Genomic DNA, 25,049 nt, shown 5'->3' on the forward strand with positions numbered 1-25,049 from the left:
ATTAAACACCGCCCACGATGTCCCTCTATCGGTTTTATAAAGCGAGGCTTGCACGAGGAAAAGTAAGAAGGCACGACCACACCGTGAATGACCACGGCACGGGGTTATACGACGCCCGATGCAGATCTTCGCGGTACTGCTTGAAATTCCACAGCACAGGCGCTGTGAACAGTGAGTAGAAAGGCGAGACGGTCCCCGCCTTCCTACGAACAGCTTCTGGCCGTCTTGGAACGACGGAACGCCGACGATAAAAGGACGTCAGTGATCCATATCGGGCGCGGTCATCGGGAGTTCTATTCCGAAGAAGTTTATACGAGGCTCCGGTATATAAGCGTATTCTAGTCCCTATGACTGGGGGTGGGAGCATAGACTGGTGTAGGCCGGTTGCGGAGCTTTATATACTGTCTGCCCTGAATTCCGCTCGTATGCGTCCTCAGAGGTGCCCCATTCGTGACGACTACCGACAATTGCGCGGCGGACGTTACACGTAGTGTTTCGAAGGTTCACCTTTACGACATAAAGGAGCGGCCGCTGTTACAGGCAACACGATTGCAAAGCCCACCGTGACATCCGCAGTATGTGCTTTACGACCACAGACCGGACTGCGTTACAATCCCATAGTACGGCCATGCGCTTTGATATGGTTTCAATGATTTAGCACAATGACATGCTTACAGCTTGACCTTAGAACTACGCATGGCCAAAAACAAAATACCGTCATCATACCATCAGCCTAGTACGTGCCGCCCGCTGGTGAGTCCTGCAGCTGCAGATAATCTGATAACGCTATCTATCTATCTATCTATCTATCTATCTATCTATCTATCTATCTATCTATCTATCTATCTATCTATCTATCTATCTATCTATCTATCTATCTATCTATCTATCTATCTATCTATCTGTCTGTCTGTCTGTCTGTCTGTCTGTCTGTCTGTCTGTCTGTCTGTCTGTCTGTCTGTCTATCTATCTATCTATCTATCTATCTATCTATCTATCTATCTATCTATCTATCTATCTTGAACTAGAACAATTTTCTAGTCACGCGTCCGGGAAGGAGCGCGCGTGCCCGTTTGTGTAGACGCCACCAGGTGCCGCCGTTGCGCCTTTTTCTAGTAGACCGGCCGCTGTCTCCCGGTGCGTTTGAATTTGTCCGAGTTTGTAGGCGTTCCTTATGCAACGGATTCTTTTATTGCAGCATAAAAAGACTGTATTTACTGTAGTATAGTGTAAAGAAAGTTTCTGAAAACCACGTCAACACACTAGTATCGACAACGTCGTCTGCTAGCGTAAAGGCTGCAGACCGGCGGATTCATTGCAGTTCGGGACATCGCCTCAGCAGCATGTATTCGCAACTTTTATGATACATTGCACAAACCCAGCATGTATGGGCCTGTTTTTCTTCTATGGCGCTATATCTATCACATTTAAATCGCGTGCTGGTCACAAACTACATAAAAGTGCACAGCAACGTCTGCGCTGCGTTCCTATGCCCAGAAGGCGTAAAAATAAATAAAGGCCTCGACAGACACACATTGATTGCGATAAAATTTTTGTACTTTGTTATCGGTTACAGAACCGCATCTAAACAAAATTATTCCGGCGTTTCCTTACACCATTTCACGGCGTACAACGAGACTCGCTTTTTCTTTTCAGCATCGTACATTGAAGCGTCTGAGAAAAAAAGAAAACAAGTCCTCCACCGTTTTTTTCACAAGTGCTACCACGTTGAACGTATAGCTAGCCACTGTAGTATAGCGTCTCACTACAGACTAACGAAGTAAGCAGTCGCAAAGCGCGTCCGAACCGGCCCAAACCAGCCCGAACCGGCTCGGCGACTAGAAAAAAGCGCAGCAACGCCACCAGTGGCGTCTACTGGCGTTTGCTTCAACCGGCCAATTGTCCCTCCCTCGAGGACGCGCCACTAGGAGAATATTCTAGTACACTATATATCTATCTGTCTGTCTGTCTCGCTAAATTTTATAGTTTACGACTAGCTATGCCGTAACTAATGAGAGACATCTGTAGTGAAAGTCTACAACGCCGTCAAACCACGTTATTTCCACAGCTCGGTGGTTCACAGAGACGCGGGGCATGCGATGTCTGCATGATCAGGAGAAATTCTGCGACGATACACCGTACATGCTATAACGGTACTGCGCTCGTCGTAAATCGCAGGGCAAACGAGTAAACTTTCGCATATGTCGAAGTAAGGCATGGGACGAGTTAGATGCATGTTCATGACAGTACAAAAAAAAAAGAAAAGGCGAGCACGACATAGCACAAGAACGAAAAATCACACCATCTCCTGCTAAAGGGGACCATTAGGCGATGCGAAGCAGCGTTTCGGCATGTAGAGCCCGCGTTTCAGAGGGGGAGTGGACAGGGGAGGGGAGAGAGGAAAAGGGGAGAGGGATAGAGAGAAGGGGAGGGGAGAGAGGGAAAAGGGAGAGGGTGTGGGAAGCGGAGAGGGAAAGGAGGTTGTGGAGAGGGCTTGCGCATGCGCAGTAAGGGTTGTCACGCCGCACACCACCATCGGATTGAACTACGCTGTAAGATGCTTCACATCTAAAAATACGACTGAGATAGTGCCATTCGTGGCAGCTTTCTTGTCTTCGTACTAGCTGCTTCGCCCTGTTCTTTCTGTACTCGAGAGATTTCGATTGTGCATAGCTCGACAGACTGCATCTATACTGCGCATACCTGGCTAACGGCTCCGCACAAACACGTCTCTTTACAAAAGCGAGGGTAGGGGACGTCGCCGTCATGCCGCAGCCAAGCAAACGCGTACCGCGCATGCCACATAAACCAAGACACAGCGGTGCTATAGGAAGCGTGCGGGAATACGTCCGTGCTGAAGTTCGTGCGCCTATTGAGTTTTTTTACCGTGGGCGGTGTATGCGCGGCCGTGGGCGACGATACGGGCCTCGCTGGCACCCGGGGCAGTGCGGCCTCCAGCATGGGCATCAGCAGAAATCCTTTGGACACCGAAGCCGCGGCCATGTACTGACCACTGAGCCGCGCCTGAAGTGGAGGGAGGTCGGGTAGAGTAGAGGCGGGCAATGGGCACACAGAACGCGCTCGCATGCTCGCCAAATGCAAATCTAGCAACCCGCCGGTGGAAAAAAAATCGCGCAGTGTCGTTTCTAAGCGGTCAGTCTGAGTTTCGTGCCTTTCCTGTTTACGGCTCGCAAAGTAACAGAAGCAGTGGAGTGTAGAGTGAAAGCGATCCACTACCTTTTTTCGTACGGTTTAGCTTTGACTTATTCGCAGTGTTGCGTCAACACGAAAGCAAGAGTGCTCAGCTGCTGCAGCCGTCAAAGCGCCAGTATACACCAAAACGTTATTTTATCGGGGGAATGAAATACAAGCGGGTTAGCAATTGTTGCTATGCACGGCGCACGAATTCAAGATAAAATTTCAGACGTTTATGGCAATGCGATAAGAAATTTCTCAACAGCTCTCTACCGTTCGTAAAATCTCTTCGCCTGACCACTAAATTTCCATCAACTGATATTTCTTCATTTACTCCGCACTCTCATAAGCTTCGTTATAGCCCATACTCTTTTCATTTCTCGACTTCAGACAAATGAAAATGCGACATGAACCCTCAGAAAAACTAGGGTTTGGGCTGCTTCTTCAAACGCACAGTCTCTCCCATTCACGTAGCCATTGACATCCGTGGCTCCATGGATACGTTTACACTGCGCCATGAGCATTTGCAGATAATCACCAGAGAGAAATAAGGATGCTGTGGGCCCTAAACAGACACAGACTATCTGTTACGATGCATACACACACCGCATCAAGCGCAGGCCAACGTCAATATCGAGCTCTGCCAGCTATTACAGAAAGAGAATCGCCTCCGCGCCGTTAATGTGCATCACTCAACCAACATCCAAAACTATTGGATCGCCGAACGTAGTACGTTTCGTGCGGGGCTCGCAGCACAACGTTACTTTGCTGCCGAGGAGCAGTGGGTCGACCGCTTGCATGCGGAACTGCGCCCATGCACGCGGTCTGCTCACACGCGGCGACAACGCGTGCGTGGCGAAATACCCCCAGTAGCGTGTTGAAGGCAGCGGCGCATCGAATCAATAGGTGTCGGTGGAGAAGGGGGGGGGGTAGCGGCGGCGACGGCAGGGCAACCACATCACCGCGGTGGAACTGCATCGACAACTGCTGCCGCCAACCGCCAGCGGAGACGGGCACAGAACAACTGGGCCGAAGATGAAGGATGGCGGCCTCGAAATTAGCGCTTACGCTAGCGGGGGCATAATTCTGCCATTAGGGAGGCGAAAAACCATTTGTCACGGGAGGAGAGACGGGGGAAAGGGACCACGCAACGCGGGACAAATAAGAAGGCCCAGCCGCGGAGAGCGACCAGAACTGCGAGGCCTTTTTCGAGCGAGCCAACCCCTCCCGATCGGATCGACGCGAGACCCGGGTTCGGGCCACGACGGCGAACACGCGGTTCGGCAGCGTATACGAGCAAGAGCCGAGTATGTGGTGTTGAGCACAAACCGCCGTATACAAACGCGTGGCTAGCTGCCTTCCCCGACGTCGTCGCCATTCGGCGAAATCGCGACGTGTCGCCCACATCTTCACTGGCGCGCGCGAAGCAACGACGCCGGAGGGGGGAATGCAAATGACATAAGCTGAACAGTATGTGGCGGGCAACAAAATGGCGACGGCGCGAAGAGTGTGAAAAGACAGAAATAAAAACACCGTATACTCACTTGCAGCTCGTGCAACTTCTGCTGCTGCTCAAGCAGTTGCTCTTGCTGTCGCCGCAGCTCCTCCTGCTGATGCTGGTTGGCCAGACCCTCCTGCTCCAGCTGTGTCTGCAAGCCACAAAAGGCACGAAACGTGAGAAGACACACGGATTGCGCCTGCAGCCTGCCGGACGCAGTCGCAGCGACCGCAAGAAATGCACCACTCGGCTACGTTCGTTCGCTTCTCTGCGTATGCTCGCGTATACGCTCGCCAACCCGCGATAAAATGGCGAAGACGACGGCAGAGACAGGACAGAGAGCCATCAAGAAGGCAGCCGTTCTTTTAGTTATCGCGCCGGCGGCTGCTCTTGTTGCGCGCGTCGCATTGCATTTCTCACTGCTTGTGCGCGTGTGTAAGCGACAGAGAAAGCGGATCGGGCAACTATGTCCCCCCCCCCCCCCCCCCCACACACACACACACGTTCAACCCCCCACCTCTACCCCCGTTACCATTATCACCCGCAATCCCCCTTGTGATGCTATGTTTTGCGCGCGTTGTGGCGATACGCGGTCAGGACCCTTCAAACAGGGGGACGGAAGTAGCGGAAGCTCGCAGTCTGATGTTGCTTGCGTGCGATAATGAAAGAAAAATAACGAGTGAGTTAATGAATGACTGAATGGCACTTTTTTTAGATAGGAGGTACGGCCCATAAAACCATGCACCTAAGAAAAGGTGATGACCGCGGGCTCAAAGTCCAATACATGTAACATACTGATCATAATTTACAAGCATGAGTATGCAGATAAAAGACAGAGGGTACAAATAAACAGAACGCAAACATGTAACTGCCATGCACACACACACAGAAAAAAACAAAGCTAGGGAAGCAGCAGCGAGCGTAGTAAACAACAAGATTCAAAGTTCGCGCAAGCAATAATATCTTCTAACCATATAGTACCTACATTCTTCATAGTTTGGGATAAGGAAACACTCATATTTCTGCAATTCAGAAGGGAGCACGGCGCAGCGAAAAAAAAAAAACAGAAAAGAAAGAAGAGCCGAAAGGAGACTCCAAGGAAGCACGAGCATGGGGTACTTCCCTCGCCATCAGGAAAACCAGTGGGTGCCCAGTGGCACTGGTAATCGAAACCAGCGTTTTCCCAGCTAGGGCTGTAAAAACAGCGTCTTTACCTCACCTTCAACCACCGAATACAAAATCCTCTTTTGTATATATATGGCACCAAGGAGAAAGGTGTTGGATGCAGCCTATGGCATTGCAGCCATGGCATCCGCATGATCGCGTATACTTTAAAATAGAAGAACGCCGTACAACCGCTACTGGGCTTCCTGCGATCTACTGGCCTGACTGAACGACTCTGAGTGGAACGCTCTCGCGTGTGCGTGGTCGTGTTTTTGTTATTTATTTTTTAGCTCTCCCTCTTTCTAATTCTATATTTCCCCAACCCAGTGCAGGGTATCATACCGGATGCTGCCGTCTGGTTAACCTCCCTGCCTTCATCTCCTTTCTCTCTCTTTATGAAATGCGAATGCTATGCGCATACGTCGTCCCATGCGCAATCATTCAGAAGACCAACGGTACGCCTATTCCCAGAGATCAGAATGCCCAGTGAGCTCCGCGATCACGACAACGAACCGAGGGTGCCCGGATGAGGACGCCTCGACAGGCTCATTGTGCCCAAAGCATTGACATTGTGGCCGCGAAAGATAACGAGCACCGGAAACACGCAGATAACTAATACGGGGGGCGTGTGGTGGACGCATGCGAGCGCACGAGACTTTGTAAACGGCCACCCCGCGTCTCTGGTCGCCTTCCGGTCGACACGAAAGGCGCCTGCATTCTGTTAGTTTGAAAAGTAAAGTGCTAAAACAAAACAAGCAAATGTTCGTGTTTCTGTTTATCCAGAACGGAAATGCCGGTCCGCCCGCGTCGCTAATCGGAACAAAGAGCTGCAGCTCTCTCGCAAGATGGAAACCCTAACCTACTCCTTCTTTCTTCGCTCATTATTTGCCTTGCATTAGCGGTAAACATGTCATGTAGTACATACGAACAAGGCAAAATTCACGTTCTTCGAGTAATCGACTGAGTCCGCTGAAGACATGCTCAACTGTTAGGAATCTGGTGATGTCATGTGCTGTAGGGAAAACATCACATCCAGTGTCAGGAGGCTGCGATTTAAGTACGTTCGCTCTTTCTATCCCGCTTGTTGTTTAGTTAACCTGCTTTTGCGTTACGCTGCCTTCGCAGGCTGTAAAATATAGCTGTGCTGTTGGAAATTTGTGGCCCGTTATTTCATAGCGTACGCAAGTGTTTTGCGTTCTCTATACTAAAACCATTTACTGTCTAATGCCGATACCATCATCCGTTTACTCGGTAGCACACGAAATCAATAAATCTGCGGGACGCGCTTTTCAGAGAATATTAGTTGCTCCCCAAACTTCTCAACGGCTCTCGTAAGTCTGTATCCATGAACAGTATAGAAGTTTACGGATAAATTAAAAAAAAAATTAAGTTCACTAAGGCCCGTAACCCTTATTTGCCACACTTGTATACGCAAACTTCTCTTACTATTAGTGCTTTCAATTTCTGCTTCATATACTTTTTATGCCTGCTTTGAGCGTAGATCTATACGTTGACACTTATTGACACGCGTTGGCTAAAGAAAGCTCGTACGCTTAATGTTCGGCTGATGGCGTTTCACCAGCATCCGGAAGTGAGAATACGGAATTGCTAATGCTGCGTGTACATATGCCGCGTGTACCTTCGCGCCCTGTCACAGGTTCATTATTTCGCAGCGAAAAGCGTCCAACGGGCTTCCGCGAGTCAGTTAGCAGTTATTAATTGGCCACTCCGTCTGGGTTGATAAGTACCGCGGAGTCGTTTTAATCCGAACGGTCCTACACGCGCAGGCGCACCATTAGGGCGCTCATAGCTTCCTGTTCGCAACCGCGCTCGCCGACAATCCGTTTTGACGGCGCAGCAGGACACGAAAAAAGAAAAAAGAAAAAAGACTGAGACACGTAAAACAACCGACAAAAATTAAGAGTGGCGAGACAGGGAGACCAGCTTTAAAGAATCGATCGATACTAGAACACAAAAATAAAAAACCGGGCAGCTTCAGAACAAGCCGATTTTGCTTCGCAGTTCGTGGAGTGGCGCGGCATCCTTGCTGTGACCGGATGGGAGAACGCACCGTGGGTGAGGCGCGACAGGTTAGTTTCATTTGTCCCGCAGCGCCCAAAGGTGTTCCGACAACGCGCGGCGCTGTCCAACGCTCATTGGCGATTATGGAAGGTGGCATGTGCCCCTCTCGCTTCCTCAGCTCTGGCTGATGCTGCTGCCGCCGCAACAAGTCGTCGCGGCGGCTTTTGTTGCGCGGGCAAAAACAGCTCCGGGTCAAACCGAATGCCGCGCGGCCATCTCCTCGTTTCTTGCTATATTTTGTTGTATTGTATACACCGTTCAAACGACGCGGCGTGACCACTCCCGCAGCGGATTTGCGTACAAGCAGATAGAGCGCCCCGCCGTACGCGCACGGTAAGGCGCCCAATTTGGTACGGCGCCGCGGGGGCATGCGATCGGCACCGCGCGCGAAAGGAGCAGCGGAACCGCACGGCACGGCTCCAAACGGGGTGTCTTGTCACGACTGGACCGCGCGCGTTTGCCACGAGGGGAGGTGGGGGGTCAGGAGGGGTCGGCTAACGCCGTACGTGACAGAACTGGCGATGATGCCAAAGCGTGTGTAGTAAGCGCGCTGGTCGCGCCAAACGCGTGCGTGCGTGCGCAGCTTCTTCAACGAGAGTTCACGCGCAGGGTCTCCTCGCAAAGCACGCACGCGCGCACACATACCGTTTTGCGGCCGGCCCATGCTCATTACCTTTCATTAATGCCCGACCGTTCGTCTTAAACTGTACGATACTGCGCTCGTTGAAAACTCGCCACGAGGGACGGCCCGGGCGTGATCTGTTCATTGCCTTCCCGGGCACGATCGTCACTTGTGATGCGAGATACGGTCGCTGTGGGAGGTAGATAAGATACGGGTGATGAGCGATAACGCTATGCTTCCTTACCGACCGAGATCTTTATCCAAAGTGAAGGGGAACTGATAGAGAGAAAAAGAACGCTCGTGTTTATTTCGCCTTACGCGCCTTACCGCAACTAGACGGCTCGACCCTATATATCGTCAACAAGCTTATCACACCATTTCGCGCTGGTTGCCTTGATAATCTGGTCAGTTTACAAGAGACATCCGGAATCGTCAGCGATTACGCGTTATCTGGGCTCTACATTTTAATTCGTCTCAAATCAGCTGCACGTGGTCACAAACACAGATGTCGCGGGCCATCTGTGGCTGTCTTTACTGAAGACGTGTGCCACGAATTGCGCAGTGTACAGTTGAGTACGTCCAAACAATGCGTGCATTACCGATATGACAACACACCTCTTATTTCCATACGTTGTAAACGTCGACTTTATTCAGAACAAGCAGTTCTGGCTACAGTTTATCATGGTCATGTCATGAGGATGCTAGCGACTTTGGTACAGAGAAGAAAATGGGGGAAAGGGGCAAACGAAAGGCAAGGGCAATTGTGAACGGTAAGCACCGTACGCTGTGACTGGGTTCGATCCCCAGTACTTCAGCACGACTACCCTCCTCCCACTGACGTTGCCCCGTGCTCGATTATGGGTTGCAGAAATAAGCGCCCTTCCTAGTCTCGAACCACTATCTCTTTCTGTAAGCAAAATGAAAATTTGAAAGCAGGATGTGCAACAGAGACATCAGCACTGGCGGAGATAGCTTACAAGAAACACGTGCGCGTTCACAATGAAAAAAAAAAAGCAAAAAACAAGAAAGAAACAGCAGCGATAGAGGCTGACGGCAGACAGACGAGAGTAGAACATTAAATGCTTACAGCGCGCGCTGCCTGACGATAATGCAAACCGTACAGTTTCTTTTGACCCTTCAGATGGCCTGCCCTCCCAAAATTGAACAGAAGAAGCTACCAACCACATTTTACTTTGTTCCAGACATTTATTCTCTCTCTCTCTCCTAGCTTTATGTTTGTGTTCGAAACAGCAACGGGGCACGACTTCACCGCTGACACCGACTTTTGCAGTCTATACAAGAGAACTTTCGTTACACTCGACCAACCATAAAGTGCGCACAGATGCAGCCATGGTGGCCCGCATAACCAAGGCGCGACAGCCACAGTCATGGAATCAGATAGGTCAGTACAAGTAGAAGAAGAGGAAGAAGAATTTTATCCATTCAACCATGAAAATGTTACATAGCAACATAATATACAGAAGGAGGTCCCAACGTTCTATCGGCTGCAAGGGGACCTCCTGTACAAATTAAAAAAGAAGAATCAGTAAAAGCAACTTGCTAACCGGAAAGAATAAGTCCCGAAGAAGTAATAACACTTGACAAGAAATGAACTAAAGCGTGATATCAAAATATAACATTGTGAAGTAGCCTGGTGCGGCGAGTTTCTTGAGCAGCCGGAGGACATTATGTACAGCTTACTGATCCTGCAGCGACTGCGCGCGTGTGTTTTTACGGCTAGAAAAACCTCGATAGGCCCGCCGATATGAAGCTTGGTACAGCTACATATCAGCAAAGTCGCCAGACAAATCTGCCAGAGACGGCGTTGCTGCAATCCACGTCTTAACGTTAAATCTCTATACAATCTATAAACCGCGGCACTGTAACTGCACAGAGAGCGGAATTACGTTTAATTGTCCGTTCGGAGTGTGACTTATGTCCATTAAGACAAAACGGAAGCGTGTCTCTTAAGCGAAACAACGGGAGTGCGCGTCTGTGGCGGAACAAAGCCGGAAGCGATGCAGCCAGCTCTCGCCGCGGGTTAACAACGAGCAGCGGGATGGGTAAACGACGTCGGTTCTCCGCAGAGACGAGAAAGCCCACGCTCTCGCTAGGAGAAGGATATGGCGTCCACTGGGGTGGTGTTCTTCTTCGACAACGTCCGCGGAAGCTACCGGACTCCTCCGGCGTGTAGCTCTCGAGCGCAGAGTGCATGCATCAAGAAGAGGCCGCAGCGAAGAAGAAACAGATTCCCCTCTCGGTAAGAAGAGCGCCTGGACAGTGTTCGCGCGTGAACAGCGTCGGAGAGTGGCCTTTGTTTACCGGCGGGCTGGCTATTTCCAGCTCGTAATCTCAATGCGGCCAGCGAGAGGGGAAGGACCCCTTGTGGCGAAGAAGTCGCGCTGTCGATCCGTACACGGCCTGCGAATGTTACCAATGGCCCAAGCAGCGTGATCGGGCTCAGTAATAGCATAGTCGGTCAGAAAAGTGCTCGAGCCGTCAAACTTGGTAGATGATGGTGCGAAAGTTCGCATTTTGCAGTGGTCAAAGTGAATTGCGATAACATCTACAAGCATATTATCGATGAGACTTATGTATCGTCCTACGGGAGTGCACGCCGTATGATGGTCGAGACACGCATAAACTGGGCATGGAACGTGATCCACTTCTATTAATATACCCCGTACATCTCGTGTGAGACTATTTTCGCAGACTGTTCAGTCATTTACGAAAGCTTAAACGACAGTATTACCTATAAAGGTTAAACAGATACGCCACGTATACGCCCATAGCTTTCCGAGATCGCATGCCGACAACACTGGTGTATTAAAGAGGGGGGGGGGGCAACGCATTACGTATGGATGTGACCAATCCAAGGCTAACGTATAAATCAACTTACACCATTCATTTTTAGAACAGCAGGGATCTGAATAGCCCGTAATACATATAATCGAAGGACATTCAAGCATACCGAAAAATTTCTCACCGCAAAAAAAAACTTCTATAGAATAAGCACTGCTTTTCGCGGTCTTGCTTTCATGGGCTCGCGTGCTCTCCCATTCTTCAAAAGTATATATGTATAGTCGGCGGGCTATGAATTTCGGCGATTATCAGGAAACAAACAAAAGCTATAGAAGGTCGACGCGGCAGCGGCGACGGCGGTCGAAACAAGTGCAGCGCATGATTACAGCCGCTGCATGCATGCATGTAGAATGGCGAGCGATGCTAATTAGAGGTTGCGTGGCCGGGCGCCACTAGCGCGGCCGCAGAGGCCACGAGGAACGCCGCTGGCGGCTACTGTTCAATTTTTGACCTTTCCATACAAGTCCTCGACGCGTACGGGTCATCGCGATAAGCGACCGTCCGGCACGTAATTGCAGCCTCCGGTCGGGGTTTTTATAACCAGCTCACCGTGGCATTCCCCACCCCTTATATACGGTTGCGATCCTGCGTGAAGAGGCATCTGTGCAATCCTGCGGCCAGACGTGAGCGCGCAGGCAGCTTCTCGAAGAAGGGGGCGCAATTTCGCAGCGCATAGTTTGATTTTCTTTTGGAAACTGTTCCGCTTTGGCTCGCGCATGTTATACGGTGACACGAAGCTGTAGTCGCCTAAACAAGGCGCACTGTCGCACTTCCTGTATAGAGGGCGCTGCGACAAGTCTTCTACCCTCTCGACGGTAAATCAACATCCCTCTATAGTTCGAACGCGCGCTTCGCTATTGATATTACAGCACGTAACCGACGCTTCAGGGTGTACAGTGCTTATATAATAAGCATAACGGGTTTACTAAGCTCCGTAATCGCAAGTATACGCGCCTATCGTATAGTCGGATGATGACCTCAGGTCATTCGTATCAGCTGTTAGTATAACCGATGGGTATCAGAATTAAACCACTGACGTTCTGCATGATGCATGTTTATTGCCTCTGTGAAGCTGCACGGTCCTATACTATCTTCGCAGATGTGCCTCTGAAATAAAAGTATCATTAAACACACGAGCGCAACATTAGAGCGTTTTAGTTTGCCCGCGAGCTTCGTACCGTTGGCGAAGTGCCGGGTTACCGAAGGCGTAAACGTGCGCACGCCAGGGTGCTTTGAAGTCGAGGCGGCGCTGGCAGTCGACCGCAGGTAGTCAAGGTATGAAACTATAAGGTTTTTCTGTTTATCTTAAGGAAAAAATATTTAATTCAGGTAGTTAAAACAATATGTCGAATTAAAAATTGAGTTTGAGAAATCTACGTTGAGAAATTGTTGAGATAAGTTGAGAGTGATAAATCTAGCTGCCCACGATATGCGTGTCCTTTTTTTTATGCTCTTGCCTTTTGTCAGAAGCAATAAATAGGAAAGCGAAGCATGGTTGACAGAAAGCGTGTGTCAAGGCAACGTCAATGGTTTAGAATGCAGTAATACATCGAACGAATAAGAAATAAGGCGAAGCGGAAGATTCCAGCTGATAACTAATCTGCACAGAGCTCTGTGCAGATTCGCCGTTACCAGCTTCTTCCGCTACACGTTGCCTATTACTTGGAATAGGAATCATGTAGAATTAAAATGACACCTATCAGCATTTTCCTCAAAGCGCAAATGTCTCAATAGTCAAACTAGCCGATTCCAGTCGAACGTGCTCACATTTTAATACATCAGTCCATGACGTTATCACCCTTTGCACTCTAAAAAGAGTCATTTGACTCTTTCTTGTCAGTCCTGGCTTGCAAACTATATGACTCTCTTTAAAGAGGACATGCGAGCTCTCTTTGGAGATCATTATACTCTTGTCGGGGAGTCATGGGACCCAAAAAGAGAGTTAGCGTGTCTCTTTACAGAGAGTCATACACGTGGCTAGTCAGGTGTCTCGGAAAATAGCAACACTTTTTTTTCCTAGAACGGCAAGCGGCATGAACTGACAGCGCATTGACGCTACTGTGAGAGCCAGTTCAACGTTCTCACAAAAAGTCATGGCGGGATGGAACGCTAATAGGGTTGTCGCGGCGTTGCCTATTCGTTGCGGCAACGCGATGTGTTCTATACCGTGCGATAAGTATATAGGAGGCGTTGACGATACGCAGAGACGTTGGACCCACAACGGAACATCAGCCGGCCACTATCGGAAGACACGTGACATACATGCGCGAATACCGCAAGCACGCGCGCAAGTTCGATGCACGAATGACCCGTTCGCCCGTCGAGGGATCACAGAGAACCGTGGGGGTGATGAGCCGGTTCATAAATCGGCGGCGCGCGCGCAGGCGAGACCGCCTATCACCATATACAGACAGGAACAAAAGAAAAAAAGAAAAGACACGCGCGACGCAGAATGGCCGTACTCAGAGGCACGGCTGCCGAAGCCTGGTCGTCGTCTTCGTCCTGAATAAATAGATGGTCCCAGCCCCCACAACGTCACCTCGTCTTCGCCCGCGGCGGGGTGGGGGTCCGCTCCTTTGTTCCGGGGAGGGAGGGAGGCAAGGCCAAGGCCGCGGAGGACCATAAAATATTGTAATGAGGCATTAGCGATTGCGTCGTCCTAGTCGTCGCTTGTCTCTGCAGCGCTCGCGGTCCGCGCGGTGGCATTCGGCCCGACCGACCGGCCGGCCAGCCGCACCGCACCACCGCTCGCGCCGCGATGACCGGGGCCGGCAATTACGGCCCGTGCCGGGACGCAATTATCGGCAGCTCGCGCTCTCTCTCTCCGCGCCGCGTTGTCCGTCGGACCGGGCGCGCGAGCGATCGAACAACTCTCGGCACGCATTAAGGCGCCCGGGCCCAAAAGAATAATGGTGGCCGGCCATTACTCGAGCCTTGAACTGCATTTATGCACACACGTACACACACGGGGGGACGATTCTTGCAGCAGCGGTCAGCGCGTCGGCGATGGCATGCCGACGCTGCCGCCGGGCGTTCGACGGCGAGATTAAGTGTCCGGGCGCGCCTAGGGCGGCCCGGGATTCGCTTTGTTGCTGCTGCGAGACGACTTCGCAAAACCTGCCCTCCTACCATTCTATAGGGTTACTTTGCTTTGTTATGTTGCCCCTTTCGTCCACAGTGTCGGGTGAAGGGTATAACATTGCGGCAGCGAACGATGCACGAACCCCTGCCTGCTCGCGCGTTGAACTGGACCGGATGGCCCCTGTCTTCTGTTCCTTCGTTTTACTTCTCGTTCCAGAACCATCCGCTTTTGGCGACTGGCACCGATGTGCCGCGGGCCAACAATGCCGTCTTCCAGGCAGTTGTTATTTTGCGCAGCTGCGAATGCGAGCGGTGCCTGCATTGTGATGCACCCATCTCTGTGCGTTGCCTGGTTCGGTAATAATCTAAAGAAGGCGAATGACCAGCTGTCGCCACCCTATGACCACGAGAAAGCTGCCTCGTTTGTGCCGTTGGTTAAGTGTTTCTATGGTCACTCCCGGTGTCAAAATTGTCGCAGAAGAACAGCGATGCGACGTTATATATTCGTCAGGGCACTGAACAATGTACGTTTTGCACAGTATTCATGTTCGCGAGCACGGCAGTACGCGGTCAAAAAAAAAAAAAAAAGAACTAGAAACAGCTGGTCTAACCCAAGGACGTTTTGAAATCTCCGCACTAGATCACAAGGAAAAGAAGGAGTAAGTACTCCCGTCAGATGCAGGTTAGCTAGCACGGCCGTAACAAACGGTCGGGTCTGCACTAAAGGGTTTTTCTTTAATGACTAAGCACCAATGAAAAAAGATTAAAAAAAAAAAACTAGTAAAGAGGAGGCCGTCATTCCCGCGTTAACAAATTTCCTCCCTCAGGCAGAATTCCGAACTACGCACTATTAAGAACAAAAGTATAACGAATAAATAACGCGAGCACGAGTCCGCAGGACAGGCCGCACGCGCCGAACGTACGACAAAACAACCAGGTATAATTTACGTTTACGAGCACATTCTGCCGCTGTACGCGGGAACGAGCGACCGCCAGACACGTGAAAGAGGCGTACGGCATAGTTAAGAGATTCCGAAAGACAACGAGGGTTTGCGATGGACGATAAAAACAAGGAAAAAAGCAAAAAAAGACCTGCCCACGTGCACCAAAAAAAGACCGTCCCGTTATTGGCAGTCATCCGGATGCAAGCGGCATTGCCTGTAATCTCCGGAGGCGAAGTCTCTCTATGTGGTTATCAGCAAACAGGGGCGGGCGGCCCGGACACCCGGCGTATATAGCTTTAGTACGGTTGGTTAATCGAATGAAGGCGGACGCGTGCATGCTCTGCGGCAGGCTACGGCAGGCGCTCCAAGAACGACTCCGTTGGGACGAGACCGAAGTGACTTGCGCGCCGTGAGCCCGCAAGCGTGATCGCTCGTGCGCTTCGGCGGCGACAGATGGCGTCGCGCCGGTCGCGGTCGCTCGGTGGCCACTTTATGACTCTTGATGCTGCGGTCGGCCGGTCTATATTAGCGGAACGCAGAGCCGAAAACAATTCGATTAAGGTTGCTACTATCCCATAGGGACGATTGTTTCTTCCAATGTTGAGAGCCAATGTGCATCCCGAATGAAGTGCTGTACCCTCCTTTTTTTTCCCTGAAACACCTTTGCGCTGTGCCTGGTTGATCTCCCTACTTTTTCTCTCTCTCTCCATGTCGATTGAACAATAGAAAGTTTTAGGCGTGTCCGCCATTTCTGTACTGTGCAATGGCTGACAGCGACATCTTGTGATGCTTCGTCTAAGCATAACGACTTGTGTATGCGTTTTCGTGTTAGATGAGCGTTCTTCATGAAACGCACAAGGACATGGCTACTTGCGCACCATGACACCGATACCGAAATTTACGCCATCCGCGAAGTAGAATACGCTTGTTTACTGCAATCTGTTTTTCTGGTTAGCTCCTGCTCTACCAACTCATGTGCGGCGCGTTTGCTGTGTTTGTTGGCGCAATAAAACAGTAGTTCGCAACGCAACGAAGGAGTCGCGCAAATCATCACTTCGAACGAAATTTGCTCTTACGAGCGATCGCAAGAAAGTTTCAAGTAAGAACAAGAACCCAGATCATAAAAGACAACAGGACAGACAAAGCAGAAGCAGAAGGTGTGCTCCTCTTTTCCATGTGTTCCATCCATGCATGCGGTCCCTCCAGAATCTCGACGTACCACATAGCTGCTTCCCAGTGCTAGCGTGTCTCGGCATGGTTTGGATTGGCTGCGTCTGCGTTCCCGGCAGATGCGAGGACACTGAAGGGAAACATTTGTCTCGACCTTGGGAAGGGGGCTGGACGTCACTGCAGCGGCTCGCGGTGTCGCGTCACTCCGCTTTTCAAACCGGAAGACAACACCAGGCGCATCCGGTCAACGCCCAGAGACAAACGCATAGAAAACGCATCACGCAGTTAAAGCCACCCTCGCACACAGTCTCACTCACTCGTCGGCGCGCCCGCGGGTCGCCTGTCTGGCTGAGTTCGGGGACAAAATGCGGCACGCGCGCATGGGTCCAGGCCGAAGCTTATACTATACTGTACTTATACGACCTTTCGCCACAGTCCTACGCCATGCGTCTTGTCTCGTCTCGCGATGCCTTCTAAACGCCCGAAACACGTAAAAGCCTAGGACGTCGAAATGGGAAGAAAAGAAAAAGAACAATAAAAACGAGGCGCAGACGGGAAATAGGAGTCGCAGCGGAGATTCGAGAGGGCTGGTCCGCAGAAAAGCCCCTCGGTGTCTCCGCCACTTGCCGAAAAACAGAAGAGATTGACGGTGCAGATAAGCGAACAAAGCCGGAAACAAAGGCCAAGCGGAAGCGTCTGGAGGCGCAGCAGGGCATCGCGGACAGAACGCCTTCCGTTTCCTCTCTCTTTGTTTATTAGCGCTGTATACTCTGGCCTTTGTGTGATCTTTCACTAGACTCCTACGGTGTTCCGACCCCCGCCAGCAGTCCTCTGCCCCCCGAAGCCCTCGGTGAGTGGCAATAAAAACGCGAATTGCCCTCCGAGCAATGAAACGCCAGCAGCCTCAGTGCAGAAGTCATGTGGCCTGCCGAACAGCAAGAACGATCCAGGCTTTGGAGGAAGGCGACCGTTTTCCAAACGCCTACTCGGAGCAATCTTTAGCACAAATGCGTGGTCCCACGGTGCACTACTTATTTCCGGGGTTTTTGAGACTTGACCTGCCCGATAGAACGAGCGAGTTTCTCACTGCTAGATCGAAAAGATTAGACTACGTTAAACAGAACTCATTGTTAGAGGGCAGGTGGTAACCCGTGGCAAAAAGAATGGGAAGTGCCCCAGAGGATCAGTACAACCGACAGATAAGCAAAAGAAGTAAAAGAAGACGAAGATGGATTTCACCTTCGAGTCGTCTGAAGGAAATGCATAAGACACCATGTGACTTTCTCATACATTAACTCATCCTCATCTTCAGTCACAGCATCAACCAGGCGTACTGCTACACTCTTAATCAGGTCCTGGTTAAATGTTGGCTATATACAGAAATTCAGACGAAAAATGTCCGGTTTCCTCGCTATATCCAGCACTTTCAGCGGGACCTGATTAAGAGTGTACGCAGGTTGGCGTATTGCCTTGCAGATGCGTAGTGGGTACTAGGTTAAAGTCTGCAGACATACAAAGACAAAACTGCTCGCATGAAACGATCAAAAAGTCGATTTAGTGTAAAACTTATGTACACCCAACAACGAAAGGTTGCGGGACGCAAAATGTTCGAGAAAGCCATATTCTCGCTTTCTCTGTGAACATAATCTCCAAATAAATGTTCCAGCTTGTAGTTGGTATTGCAACCTATACGGTCACCAGCTAGATCAGAAGCATTACGCACTAATACAGCAGAAATTCGCATTTGTTGTGGACGCAACGTTCTGTAAACTTTGGTGTTGGGTGTATTTGCTTTGCGGCTCATTTGTCTGACACTGTGTGCAGACAGGTTTTCGCCTTTTATTACAGCAATGTAACCTCTGCCGACTTTTTTCTCAACGCTAACCTCACGGTCGCCACGAATGCTGACGCCTAGTCACAACTTCAGACCGTCGGACATGCAAAAACATGCAAAAAAGGTCATATATCGTAGTATGCGCGTGCAAATATTCCTTGTAATAATTTAAATGTCAAAGCACACAGCTCCCTAGCGGAAAAGTCGCGATACGCCTCTTGATCTCGGAGGCTTTCATTCTGGTAATACCAAATGACCAGGCCCCAACCAAAACCATATCAAAACGGCAGTACAGGAAAATGTAAAATGCGGATTAATTGCATAGCTCGCCCTCGAATCGGGCGCCCAACACACAACATTATCTACCCGCATCTGCCCATCACCCAACATGCATCCGGCATGTGCCTGTCACCCACCGTCCCCCTATCATTTGTCCATTGCCCATATCCACCCAACATCTGCCCACAACCCACCATCTACCCACCAGTCCCCATTACCATAATCCAAGATGATGGGTGGTGGGTCCCATCATGCCCACCATTGGACAAATTTTCAATAGGGCTTTCCTTTATTTTTCACGAAAAATCAAATAAAACTGGCTATTAAGAAAGTACTAGCTGTTATGAGCGTTAGTGACACAAAGCTTTCTGCTCGAACAAAGACTCGAACACGCAGCAGCGCCACAATGCCCGTGCTGTACAAAATGAGCCCGCGTGGAACGTCCGCACCATGCATGGACCGGGCGAACAGAAACACCAGCAGGCGAAAGGGCAGGTCAAAAGCGGTCGGCGCCTCCTTCGCTCCGCGACACGGCAAACGAGCCGAACCGACCAACTCAAGCTGCTCCGGCAGACAGATGCTTCCTTGTCTCCTTTGTCCCCATCGGCTTGAAACCAGATACGAGAGACTGTTCCCCCGTGGCGGGACTTCGCGGAATTTCTTGCTCCGCCGGGCACTGTCATTCCCACTAAGACAGAAAACGATGGCTCGAGGAATGGGAAAGGAGGTGCATCCGGAAACAAGGAAAACGAGACAATAGAGGGAGAGGAGGGGCAAAGGGACGAACTAGAGATGGAAGGCCATGTTAAAAAGATAAAGGCCGCTTCTGCCCTTTCTGAAGATGACAAACGTCAGTTCTCAGTAACGAAACCACCAGGAGGGGGAGGGGGACGAACTTTCCACCAAAGCTGGAGGTCGGCCTGTCGTCGAAGAAGGGAGTCCGCCGTAGCGGCCTCGGTAATACTGTTCGGGCCCGTCCTCACTTCTTTCTTCGAGACACTTCGTCTGTTACTCCCCTTAACACACGCGAAGCGCTGCGGAGTTCGAAGACGCAGCTGTTGCACTCGTATGAGCGACCGATGCTGGCGAGGAAGTCCAACGACAGCTAGAAAGCTAGCGGTCAGCTGCTCGTATTCGTCCCGTGCCAGTCCGCGGCTCTGGAGGTATCTTTGTTCCTGCTTCGTCCAGCTCTTTCGTCGCTTCTCCTGAGCTGCGTCACAGGTTACTACGTGTTTACCATAGTCTTCCGTTCGCCCTTGCCTTCGATAGCGACCGTCAGATGAAGTTATTCGTTTGTTTGACGGCCGCCAGGAGAGACTGTTTATGCAGTCAGTGTATATTTAGTATGCAGCACAGAGCAATGACGAGGACAGAAGAAAAGACGACACACGGCTGGTGTTGTATATTCTGTCCCCGTAAGTGCTTTCCACTTGACACTCATTTCAATACGTGCAATCGACGAGCTTCGGAAACAACTGCTGTCAGTCAGTGCAAGAAGAAACTGTGTGTACGGAAGGGGAACGCTCTTCGCAACCAGAAGTTTCCTGTTAATGGAAAATCACCAAAAGCGTTTCAAGAGGACAGAGTTCAACGACTATATTCAGAACGCAAGAAAGATGACGACACACGAAGGTTGAAGAGAAAGGACGAGCACATGTATACATAACACATAACAGGCACGTCAAACTTGGCCACGTTGACCACCAAGCACACAGGACATCTAGCTTTGCCACAGTGCTTGCGTGCGTTTGGGAGAAGAAAACTGCTTTGCGGCAGAAAAACTGCTTTGCGGCGGGTGAGCACAGTAAAACGAGAAGACGACCACGAAAGGCAATCGCGCAATAAGCCGTAAACGAAAAACTCAAGGGAAAAAGAAGTGGGTCGCTGAAAGATTTGCCTCAGCGTTAAACTCCATATATTTCAGGGGGAAACAACGTGTGCCGACGAAATGAACCGTCGTCGTTAGCATTTGCAGCCATTCTTCTCGACAGATAAATGGCAGTAATGCCCCTGTCTACCTCCGCCTCTTGTTAAACTATGAAGCGTGCAAATCCCAAAGCAATCAATCACTCGCAATACTTCTAAGGATTCTGCAGGGTAAAACCAACGCTCACATGGCATCGAAGACGTGCCCTTGCGGTTCATGCGAATTTTCGTGTGACGTATCGTATCCCGCTCGTCTATTTCTCCTGGTGGCCCCCGTTCGAGTCTCAATTGAACAAATGAAAAAGAAGAAGCAAGCGCAATTAGAAGGAATGTCAAGATCAGTTCGCGCCCCAGGCGGAGGTCGGAGGGCGTGGGTGTGTGACCTATCTGCTTCATGCAAGCCGCAAGCACGCACACGTTTCCTATGAAGGACAGGACGTGAAACAAAAGAGACTTGAAAGAGGCACGGCGAGGTCCCTGCTCAAACGAGGAGCAGACAAAGAAGAGAACTGGATTCGCAAGCAGGAGAACAAACGAAGCGCGACACAGACAGCGGGTTGCGGGGAAGAAGCTGCCGTGGACTCAAACAACGGAAGGCCGGAAAGCGAGTCCGGGGGTGACGAGGAGGGGGGGTGAGGCGTAATCGAGAGGCGTCAGAAGTTGTATCCTCGGCGCTAACATCTGGTTCTCGGCTGTGCGCTCCTTTGAAGAGAAGAAGAGAGGCCAGAATCCCCTCGCCATGCCTCCTCGACCACCCGCCTTCTCCCGACACGCCCGCGTGGAATTCTATTGTCGCAACTCTCCCGGGGCCGCTGCCGTCGAGCCACAAGCGGCAACTGCGGCGGCGGCCGGCGGCGGCGGCGGCGTCAGAAGAACAGAAGCGGCACTGGGAGAAGGAGGGAAGAGACACGGAGTTTGAGCGCGCGGTTCCCACAAAAAGGGAGCGGTGCTCCCCCCACCCCCGAGATGCGAGGAGTCTCTTTTTTCTCAGGACCACTTGAGCGTGATTTACTGTCGCCTCTGCGGACATCCGCAGCTGCGTATAATCGAAAGCAAACAGGGTGCTCGAGGACGGAGAGGGGAAGGCGACGGGGGCGACGTCGGTGGCGATAATTTTAACGAAGCCGCGCCCGCCGCTTTGCGGTAGGGCAGGGCAACAGGCAAGCTGCCGCAAAAAGCGCGAGTCACGTGGTCGCGTACATCTGCAGGCGCAGAACTATACTACAGGACTGAAGTTCCCGTGAAGTTGAAGTTTCGACGATGATCGCAGCTGACAGGAACTACGTCCAGAGACTGGTCAAAGAACCCGTTGTCTATCGTCGCGTGATTTGCGGCACAGCATGCGTTAAAGAAAGCGGGAGGGGGCACTCGAACAACAGAAGCGTCTTTGAAAGGGTATTACAGAACTCGAAATGAATGAGCAATCGAGAACGTCTCCTCACTGATTATTCACTGAATATTCGGAAAGCGAAACCACCGCGAAATTGTCCTCAGAGCACCTCCGCACAAAGACAAGCCCCGTTTGCGTTCTATGCAAGTGAAGTAACACAGTATCTACGAGAGTGCTGAATCAGCAATGTTTCTGTGATAATCGGCGTGCACCCGCCCGTCCCTACGTTGTCAATAAATTTGTGTGGTGGATGGTCACCTAACTAGCAACGAGAATCGTTTGTTAGGTATCTTCTGGCAGCCTGTATTTCGCCAGTAACTATTCTTTATCAGTGACGCATTTTAATGCTACGCATTATCCTAGATATCTCGTTTTACAAATCCTTAATACACAGCTCGAAAAAAAAAATCAAGTAAAGGGCACGAGACGAGCGCTTACTGCTAACTGAAACTTTCATGACGCAAATCCATGCCTTTCAATAGCATCTGTCACACACCCCGTGTTGCGCAATAGACGTTTCAGTTGGCAGTCAGCGCTCGTCCCGTATTCTTACGACATTGCCCAGTTTTGCCACCCTACCGGAGTTTCACACATTGCTCAATTGTTGCAGGTTCGATGAACGAAGCCCTCCCAGCCTCTTACCACTGGCGCCTGGCATTCTGCTCTGAAATACAGCGATCAGGACAAGAGCCAAGAAGTGAAGATGTATCACCGTCAGTCGTGCGGTGATGTTAAAGCGCGCAGGCGAGAAAGAAGGAAAGAGAGAGAGAAAGAAAGAAGGAAGGAAAGAAAGAAAGAAAGAGGAGAGAAAGAAGTAGAAGGAAAGAAAGAAAGAAAGAAAGAAAGAAAGAAAGAAAAAGAAAGAAAGAAAGAAAGAAAGAAAGAAAGAATAAGCACACGCCAGGTGGAACTCTTCTTCCATCCTCTCTTTCTCTCTCTCTTTCTCTCTCGCTCGCTCTCTTTCGACCACCAAAGATGTCATGCCAGGCTTAAAAGCAGAAAATAAAAGACGGGAAACTAAAGAAGCGGAATAACAAAACATGAGATATAAAAGGGTAGCAGCCGAAACAGAAACGCCAAGAATGATTAGAAAGGAGAGATGCAAAGAAAGAGAGAGAGAGAAAGAAGCGCTCATCTTTCCCGGTAGAAGTGTACAGTGTTTGGAATGGGTGAGAGCGAGAGATTCATCATCCGGGAGCCACGGGCTCGGATACATTTCCAGCGACCGAGGCAATGGCATGCGGTCGACACGTCTAAAAACGGTCCATTGAAAAACAAGCCACGGCGTACAGGGGCCATAGGCCGCCGAACAACAAGCCCCGGGCGAGCGTTCGGAGTCGGAACGCGGAGGCGCCGCACCACCGATGGTCTCGGTCGTGAGAAAGACAACAAACGAAAAGGCAACCCCCTCCCCGCGTCGGAAAATTAAAAATAAGACCCTCGGAGACGCGACCCCAGCCAACGTCCGGATAGCCGAGCTTCGTCCAGCGAATTTCAAGACGCGCGCGCGCGCGTGAGTGGGTGGGTGCGAATGGTGTTAGCGTCAGTGTGTGCGTGTGTGTGTATACAGGGCGTGCATGGCCGGGCCGGAAGAGAAGAGAGTGGTTTGCAGAGATGATACCAGTGTGCTACACGAACGAGCGCTGTTGTTACTCCGTATATACACAGCCCTGGCAAAGAACAGCCCAGATGGCGAGTGCACTACATCGGCGCGCGAATAAGCCTCCTTCGCGCGGGAGGCCCTCCATACTATTTAGGCCACCGGAAAGAGAAGACGAGACAAGATAGCAAGAGCAAAATGAAAACAAAGGAGATATGCAAGCACAGCTTTCCTATTTAGACGAGCTGGATCTTTTTATCAAAATACAACACGCAGGTGCAGGCATGGGCGTCGGGCGGGTTTTGTCTTGGGGGGTGGGGGTTGAAAACCCGTGTCACATCATGGCTTGGGGAGGGGGGAGCGCTAGTGTGGCCTGTGGGGGGGGGGGGGGGGCAATTACTCCTTTTGCACCCCCCTGTCGACGCCCATGGTTGCAGGAAAGGAACGGAACGATGAATCGGTGTTGAAAACACACAAGTGCCTGTTTAGACATAGTACAAATGGCTTGTTAACATCAGACCCGCAATATACATGACCTCACAGGGCGGCGAACGTTTGGTCACAGCTTTAGTTTCAATAGCTGCGTTATATAGGAAGAAGCTTCAAAGTTCGGTATATGATAGCGGGGACTATATCAGCGCGTGCACGTTGGTAATGCCAGCATGCAGCCGAAGCACAGGACGCGCGATGCTGTCTAGCGGGTTGATAGGTCTTACCGCCTGCGCTGTCTGTTTAATTACCCCACGAAGCACACGCTTGAGAGCCGCGAAGTTGAGGATGGGAAGGCGGTACGCAATTTAGAATCGCCGGCTCGAGCCAGTGCGTATAGGCAAACATTAGACAACGTAAGGAGGAGGGCCTCGCACGTCTCAACGTGCAAATGCCGAGACGATCCATTTTCCTCGCGTTGATCAACGCGGCTGAGGCCGCGCGTACAGAAGAAAAAGAAGAGAAAGAAAAGGCGTCCCAGACGTGAGAATAAGTCCCCCGCACCTCTTCGCGCACCTTCGTCTCTCGCGCCGCTCCGTAAAAACTGGAACGGCCAAGTTCAGCCGACAAGCTCGTGACGCAATGACGCTTTCGAACAGGAACGTTCTAAATGCGGCGAGCCGTCATCCATCAAGTCAATTAATTACAGAGAACCTTCCACCTGAGAACACGGCGTCGCGTCCAAGAAGGACCAAGGCTCGAAGGGCAAGGGTGCACGTGTGGAGCGAACGGCCAGTGCAAGAGCGGCCCGCCGGCCGCATCTCGTAGAAAACGTGCTGGAATGTTTCAGTATAAATCGGCGAGATCGGGTCTTCGCTCCTTTAGCACAGAACGGTAAAGAAGAAAGTGCGCGAAGGCAAACTGCAGAGACAAACGCTATTCCTAAATAAATATTTGTTCTTGTTCGGTCAAA

At 50.8% G+C, this 25,049-nt stretch overlaps 1 protein-coding gene across 3 annotated transcripts in view; it reads right to left on the reverse strand.

The window, feature by feature from the left end:
- Positions 1-25,049, reverse strand: part of LOC119383158 (transcription factor Sox-5) — a 450,853-nt gene that overhangs the window by 19,398 nt on the left and 406,406 nt on the right. For all 3 annotated transcript variants that reach the window (XM_037651176.2, XM_049412429.1, XM_049412430.1), the window contains 2 exons: positions 4,740-4,844; positions 2,887-3,024 (listed from right to left, as the gene is read on the reverse strand). In XM_037651176.2, the coding sequence (XP_037507104.1) occupies positions 2,887-3,024; positions 4,740-4,844 (243 nt within the window). The remainder of the gene's footprint in view (positions 1-2,886; positions 3,025-4,739; positions 4,845-25,049) is intronic.

The sequence above is a fragment of the Rhipicephalus sanguineus genome, chromosome 2 (assembly GCF_013339695.2).
Source record: "Rhipicephalus sanguineus isolate Rsan-2018 chromosome 2, BIME_Rsan_1.4, whole genome shotgun sequence".
Taxonomy (NCBI): Eukaryota; Metazoa; Arthropoda; class Arachnida; order Ixodida; family Ixodidae; genus Rhipicephalus; species Rhipicephalus sanguineus.